Genomic DNA, 7,942 nt, shown 5'->3' with positions numbered 1-7,942 from the left:
AAAATAAAAAAAAAAAAAAAAACAAGCAATAAAAATTGATCTAATTTCTGAAAACGAATCATCGCAGAAAATTGCGGCAGTATTTACTTACTGCTCCTCCTTTGAATCTATTATTTATGAAAGCCCAATGGAACAAAATCGTCCGTTTGTTTACTAATCCCAGGGATCAAGCACAATACAATGAAGTGGTAACCAAAATTACTCTCTTCAAAACCGATGCTAGCAAGAAGGATTTGCTTCCTAAAATGAGTTTTTTTTTTTCTTTTTTACCACAGTCTTTTTCCCTTCTCAGTTCGTTCGCCTTCTAAATATGACTGATGCTTTAAGATCAAATCTTTCAAAACTCCAATTTTTCAAGTTTAGAATTAAAAGAGACTTATTGAGTAAAGTAAAGAATAAGGATGCAGTCAATATGAGAAATAGAAGGTATTTATCAATAGTTAGTTCTGGAATTGTTTAATGCCATCCTTCATGCAATAAATTTGTACTTTCATGAATGAAACTTCGAGATTAATTCGGTATGATATTCACTGTCTTAAAACGATGAATGCTCGGAGTGCAAATATTTTAGGCAGACAGCTAACAAATCAATGAAGCTGTAAGATTCCAACAACGTCGTTTTACAAAATAAGGAATAAGATAGAAAGATTTGGAGCATTATCAAGGAGGGAAGTGGTCGTCATCTATTTGTCTTTCGATTTTTGAGAAAAATGGGCACCATGAGATCATTATTTTGTTTCTCCTTTTCTTTCATATCCGAATCCACTCCAAAATAAAAGTTTACGTTCAGGTGCTTTGGAAGAAACGGGATGAGATGAAATGAGAAATCTGATCACACTACAGTTATCGCGAATGCGGAAACAAAAATAATAGCAAAACAATCATCAACAAGTGAACACTATCCCACACATTTGTTACGGAATATATTGTAATGTACCCTTAGTGGATGACTCTCTTGATGTATATCCAATTACATGGCACTAGTTCAATGCATACTTCCGACAGCGGCACATCAGTTCGTTACCTCCAACCTTCATTTTCACAATTTGTTTCGGAGAATGACGTTTGTTGAAGCAATCTGGACAAGCTTATTGTCGCACAATTCATTTCAATGTTATTTTCAACTCTAATCCCAACAACGATCACTCTATTTCTTGTAATTACATCTATCAATCATATTTCTGGCAAGTCATCCACTATATTATTAACAGATTTCTTGAAAAAAGGACGAGGAAATCTATTGGAAAATTGATTAATTGAACCGAGCAATGATTCTAAGGTCCAAATAAAACCCACTACAATATGTTCAAAAGCATATTCCCAAAGATAACCACAGTTATCAATTATTTTCAGGCTATACTCGTTCGAATCGGTGCTATTCATGCATGTCACCACTATACGAAGAATTATTCAAGGACGGCGTCATGTCGAGGTATCATTAATACGACACTCTTATGAACGAAGGTACCTCCTCGGGTTACAGTATCTACAAAAATACAAACTTCTCGTCCTCATACTAAATTTGAATGATTCGGTAATAGATCTATGAATTTTAGCATATTTACTGCAATACTACACTAGTGCCTTTTCCATTAATTAGAGTTGATTTAAATAAAGACAGCACGTCCTGGAGTTAGATGTGAATAAGCACATTTGGAGGCCCCTATTTGCAGGTACTTTTATGAACCGAGGAACTTTACGTCGCAGTGCAATGAGCCAATGCGACCGTCTAATATTGGTCTAGTGGCTTGCAAATCAATCTGTCTCACACTCACTCAGGATTTTGTTGTTATGGGCAAGTTTTTTCGGTGCTCTGCAAGTTAATCAGAAGCGAAATTTAAAATGCCATTCGAAATCAATATATGAACTTTCTACAGTGAATGATTAAAGCTTAGTTCTTTATTTCTATAATGTTTTGAGCACATTGATCATATAACAAATAATATAGCAGCATTATTTCAGGACGTAACACAGGCAAGAAGCTAACGATACGCGGTTGTGCGGTCTCCATAAGTCGTCATGGCTTTTTCAATAGAACAATGGTTTTATTTGATAGGTTTATCTTTCGAAAATTGAATTTGACTTCCAAAAGGAAAAAGAAGTACAACTTTCCTAAGCTTGAGCATTTTATGGCCAAAAATTCTAAATGTCATCATTTTTCAAATAATTTCAAAACAACTCGCTGCTTTACAGATACGATATGTGCCGCGATGTTAAAGCATCCGATCTTTTCCGCTATGAATCAGATTCACAAACAATTCGAGTATGTTCATGCTTCGGCGACCGTTGCAACGTAAGTGCAAGCTACTGCGGAGCGATTCATCAGTTCGTCGTCGCTGCCGTTATTCTTCTATTTTTTGTTCCTAAATTATTCTAGGATTCTTTCTCGTTTATTTCTGCTTTGATTTCTCTTTGAATTCAAGTTTTTCTTGTAATAAAAGAAACGCATAAGAATAAACATATTTGTAAAAAAACTAGAAGTTTTCCTGTAACATCATAACAGGAACTTTCGAAATCAATTTTCTGAAGTGACTCAAGCTAGCAAAGGTAACCTTCAAAATAAGGTTAATTTAGTGATCAGAAAATCCTCAACATAACCTTCGAAACAACATCAACAATTTAATATCAATTAAATTCTAAATGATTTTGAAATCTAAGTATTGATCTTTTGCATAACCAGAGTTTCAATTACATTATAAGAGCATGTCTGGAATGTTCTATCCAGAAAATCCAACACTGACAATATCTAATGAAGTAGGTTAAGCTAAACCCAATTACGAAGTATCCAAAGGATATAAGTTCACTTTTCTGCATTATGAGAATTTATTTGAACAGCAAATTTAAACAAGGAATTTGACAGCGCAAAACAGTTTGCACATGAAACAATCTAAAATCAATACAATAATTCCCAAAAACAACTAAATTATGTTTACTACCACCGCAGCTACGACATGTACAAATAACAAAATAACAGTCAAAAGTAAAAGAGTCACTAAATAAATCACACATATCGTAACTAAAAGGAAACCACAGCGTTTTTCTTCTAACAAGAACATGGAAAACTAAGGAATAGCGCGGGATATTATATCCATCTGATATTTAATAATATGAAATCGCTAACCTTGAAAATAACACATAAAACTAAGCATTGGCCAAGCAGATGAGAGCCATGAATCCAAAGAAAAAATGGTGCAGGTAAGTTTCGGTTTGATATGTCCATAATTACGACCACACCATATGAGATATATTTATGACGAAAATGATATAATTAAAATCTGTATTTCCTGGATCGCTTAAATAGAATGAAACTTGGATTATAAACTGTCACCGAGACAAAATCTAAATTTAAAAGATCCAAATTGCCGCATTAATCCCAATGAACTTTAAGTGTGATTAAGTCCATTGTATCAGTGACAGATTAACCACACACTAGTTACGGAAGTGAACAAAGACAGTTAATGTTTAACGGCTACAACCTAGAAAGAAACCTTTCCACTGGACAAATGACCGATATCGCCAAGGGATCTCACAGATACAAAACCATTCGGATATATAACCAGCCAAGTTATCGAACAATGACCAACTGACATTCGCAGCCAACCTTCGGGAGGAAATTGCAGAGCTCTTCAATGTGTCATAGTTTTCTTCATGAGATTGAAATCAATATGGATTTACTAATATGGACTTCCAATAACATCATCGTCATCATTTACTACATTGGTTCCCGTTGTCTTTGGGTAATTATTATTGGATATATTTAATAGCTGTTAAAGTCAACCACTTTTACTTGAAGTTGCCCAAAATACTGCTAAAATTAAGAAAAAAACGGATCTAGAAATCTTTCTTCCCTTGTGTCAGTATGCTGTTTTATGGCGCAATCAACATTTGGTACTTAAGAAAAAATAGCAATGTAACTTGACAAACCTGCACACGAAATACCGTATCACATTTCCGTGACATACAATCAACTCCCAACTATCGTTTTTTTGTTTCCAACTAGCACGATGTATGTACTTCCGGAAAGCTGCCTCAATCCGCGATCCCTCCGTTGCAAAATTCAAAGAAAGAAACAGTTAACCAAAAAATTAGCTAATGCAAAAACCAAATAATTGCATAACCTCATTAACAATCTCGTAGTTACCTAGTTTTCGAGAGCTTTCATTAGTTTCGCTACTAGTTTAAAAATATGCATGAAATTGTGTAAATATGAGAATCCTAAGACTAAGAAATGGATACGCTCTTAACTACATAACTCGTATGTAACCGCTTTTCGTGAGTCCCAATAGCGTATGTTGACTTTAATTTTTTGAAGCAATAAAAATAATTACTTTGTGCTTAGGACGCCAATGTTTGCTAGGTGGTTCTGGTGGGAAAGGTGCTCCTTCTTCCAATAACGGATCGCTTTCTGTTGAAGTCGGTGGTAGCTCACTTAGAATTATTTTAGCCGTTTCCTCCGCTCTCGTCATTGTCGACATTACCAAACTGTCGAACTTTAAACCACTATTAGCCAAGCGTTGACCCACATACTTCGCTTGTTCTTGCCCTGTAAAACATTTTGGTAGAAAAATGAATGTAGTGTTCTGAAACAAACAGTCATTTGAAAATAAAACAATATTTCCATTTTTTGCCTCATAAAACTTGACGGATGTGTATACAAGCAAAAAAGAAATAGTAATAACAACAGGAAACATTACCTAAAGGAGTCAAGCTGAGATAATTTTTATCATTGTGGTCCGTAAAATACTGTCCGTGTCGTATGAGAATAATATTTCGCTTCGAAGTTGGCGTTGCCTCATTTAACATATTTTGACGGCTGACTGGATCAGCTTCTTCATATTCTGTAGGATTCACCATGTACTTAGGTTCTCGACTGCAAGCAAAAAAGGCTGCTAAAAATTATATAAATGAAATAATCCTTTTCCAAAATAAATTTCTAAAAAAGGTAATTTTCAAAAACTATAGATAATGCATAAATTTGAAGTCAAAATTTAAAAAACCACTGAATATGAGGAGAAATCCGCACTGAGCTGTGAAAGTAAGTGACTTATTCCTAAACAACGCGAAACAACAAAAAAACGCTCCGCACTCAACAAAAGCCAGTCGATTTAAAAAAATTTGGAAAAAAAGCATTCCATAAAAATTCGAACAGTGAACCTTCAAAACCAAAGAGATTGTGTTGAAAAAAAAGTTGAAAAAAAAAGAAAAAGTATTGGAAAAGTGATGAACTTACTTATCCCAGTTGTGATCCCATTTATTTTGTGGAGAAGGATGTGCGCAAGGAAATGAAAAAGATGTACTGATTTCTGCACATTTCGCAGCATTCAAAAGAAACATGCTTCCCAGTGCATCATTTTCCGAACCAAACAACCATTTTTCTAATCGAGAATAATATGCACCGCCGGCTATCACCGACAAAGTAATCGCTGATAATCGAGACAGCGATGGCATTTCGTTGCCTTAAGTGGCACTGAAAATTGTTGATTGGTCATGGACTCATCGGCGCTGCGAAAAAAACTCCAGAAATCTCGGTTTCTTATCTTCCTCTTGCATAATTTTAAACTATCTTAGAATAACTTTCTCCGCACTTAAACGCAATTGAAGAGTAAGTTCAAAATGCATTCTCAAATTAAGAACACAGCTGCTCACCCATCATCAAAGAACTAAAATTACTAGGTTTAGATGACTGGAGATATAATCTTACTCGAAATGAGACTATTCAAATTATTCATATGGTGTGTACAAAAAGTAAAACAATGAGGGATAAATTAGGGTAAAATCACCAATGGGAAAGGAATGAGTAGTTTGAGTCTAAAGAAATCGACTGGAGATTCCTGCTGTTCCTGTTAGCAGGAGGTAAAAGAACTCCGAACGAATAGAGAATCAAAGCAAGCATCTCGATGACAAGGGATGGTTTCTTTTGAACCATCACCTGGAGCAATATCCAGACATGCAGTTCAACTTGGAAGACATTTCCATCGCGCCAACATAAAACGAATGAGGATATAAAAATGTGGTGGGAAACATTTCGGGCGGATCAGGAATTCTTGGAAGGGTGTTCAATGCCCGGGGCAAGGGTCATGGGTTGTTTGCTACTTATGTGGTTGAATTTGTATGATCTGTGTTTCCTTCCTTATAGAGCATGCAAGAATAGGCTTTTGATTACCTTGTTTATTCAATAACGGGATGTCTAAGAGCTAATTTAGAGTTCCTCAAAAAGTGAGAACCGATGGAAAAAACGAAACGGTTGTCAATCATTTGATGTCACTCCGATCAACAGCACGAGGGAATTTAGGGCAAGGATATTAATTCGATTGATACGGAATATCTGTAAAAGATTGCCGTGGACATGAGTCGTTCTATTGGAGGAAAGACGACATTCAGGAAAAAATCTTGTTTATTCCTTTCGAGACAGAAATATGGAAACTTTCGGCAAACAGAAATGAAGGCAAATTTCCATATTTCTGTCTCGAAACGAACAAAATATCGACTTATTCTGTGGAAAGAGACTGACTGGGAGAGGAATTTGGTACTTTCCGCAGAGAAGGCACGAATCCTTCTTTCGCAACACTGAAGGTAATCTGAAAGAGATAGAATTCATTGGCCGGATACATTGAGGTTATAATGTGTTAACTAAATGAGGATGGAATAATTGTGTTAGGTGTATTACCTCTTTTCAACAATTGTCTTATTAATGTTTGGCTAAGCTAATTCAGGTTATCCTTACGATTCGTTATGAAAAGAGATAAGAAATTATATTGTCCCCAAACATTAATCTATTAATCATTTCGAATCATTATGAAATTTATGATAGCAAGCAGGCTCATACATGGTCGATTACGGTGCCAATAAACCAGTTTGCATCTTGTCCTTTTTAAAAGTGCATTTCTACAAAATTGTTATATTTAAAGGAATAGATATCCTTCCTTCCCAAGCAAAAACTACTGTGAATGCCGCCATTTGCGGGGAAGGTTTGTAACAAAGAAGGAAGCCTCCCATGAAACCAACTATTATAGTCTTCTTCAGTTTGGTATTTTTAAAGGAGAAAAAAGAAACAATGTTTTCTGGCACAACCCTGTCAAGAAACTGTTATATTTTTTTGTCCACAAGACAGCAATTTTTGCACGATGCACAAAAGAAGTAACAATTTTTTGTTGTTGGATTGCGGATGCATGAAATATCCGCTCGAACAATCACAGTGTCCTTGCCATGGAACACTACATATCCATCTCATTCATTCATGCCACAATATGATTTTAGTGGTAGAAAACTCGTTTTAAGCACAACTTTGTATGGCGCTGCTATTTACCTCATAGTATTTTGTGATTGTATTACAAAAAGATTGTTCGAAGTAGTACCATTACTCCGGAATTGACCAGACCAGCGTCGCTGGGCTTCTTCATTCTCCCTTCACTTTGTTTATCGATAAGAATTAAATTTTTTGGTTTCCATAGTTCAAGGTCCATTTCAAAAAAAGTGGCTAATTTTAAACCTGTTATAGTTTGGCAGACAAAGCTGACGATATAACTTAAAAATTTTAAGGATAATGTTGTGTTTATGAATGTACATTTAACTGTTAGCCTTTAAATTGACCATTTAAACTTGTCGGAAATGTATTCATGCTTTCCTAAACAAGCTATAAAACATGGGGTGAAGTGTGCAGAAAATTATCCATTTTTCTTGCATCAGAAAATAATAGCTATTTTCAGAAATTTTCAAATGAATATTCTAAAAATGATTTGGAACTTAAGTTGAAATAACTAGCATTTACTACCAGGCATGAAAGAGCTTCCAAGATTTGGATTCAGGAAAAGACGACTTTTAGATTTGAGAGAAAGACATCTTTATGCTTATCCTTAGTAGGGACTTGCCGGCATGTATTTTGGTGATCTGGGATTTGTCATCAGCCTGATCAGGAAAATGATCATATAGAGAATCTTGAAAG

At 35.2% G+C, this 7,942-nt stretch overlaps 2 protein-coding genes across 3 annotated transcripts; one reads left to right on the top strand and one right to left on the bottom strand.

Moving 5' to 3' along the window:
* Positions 1-891: 891 nt before the first annotated feature.
* On the top strand, positions 892-2,377 carry LOAG_04447 (the record flags this gene model as incomplete). 2 transcript variants are annotated; one of them, XM_020446596.1, is made up of 5 exons in its annotated part: positions 892-1,015; positions 1,354-1,432; positions 1,674-1,795; positions 1,963-2,056; positions 2,194-2,377. In XM_020446596.1, exons 2-5 carry the CDS (start codon positions 1,386-1,388, stop codon positions 2,375-2,377), a joined length of 447 nt encoding a protein of 148 aa, XP_020307270.1. In that variant the 5' UTR covers positions 892-1,015; positions 1,354-1,385. The 2 variants fall into 2 exon arrangements, with proteins under 2 accessions (XP_020307270.1, XP_020303091.1); XM_020446595.1 differs by lacking the exon at positions 892-1,015 and adding an exon at positions 1,061-1,184.
* Positions 2,378-2,806: 429 nt separating this feature from the next.
* On the bottom strand, positions 2,807-5,448 carry LOAG_04446 (phosphoglycerate mutase; the record flags this gene model as incomplete). Its single annotated transcript, XM_020446594.1, has 4 exons — positions 2,807-3,624; positions 3,925-4,543; positions 4,695-4,870; positions 5,231-5,448. The coding sequence occupies 3 exons, from the start codon at positions 5,446-5,448 to the stop codon at positions 4,299-4,301; spliced, it is 639 nt and encodes a 212-aa protein (XP_020303090.1). The 3' UTR covers positions 2,807-3,624; positions 3,925-4,298.
* Between the last annotated feature and the right edge of the window lie 2,494 nt (positions 5,449-7,942).

Source organism: Loa loa, assembly GCF_000183805.2.
Source record: "Loa loa unplaced genomic scaffold supercont3.9, whole genome shotgun sequence".
In the NCBI taxonomy this organism is placed as follows: domain Eukaryota; kingdom Metazoa; phylum Nematoda; class Chromadorea; order Rhabditida; family Onchocercidae; genus Loa; species Loa loa.
Note: the sequence above shows the minus strand (reverse complement) of the source record. Positions and strands in the feature narration are given on the sequence as shown.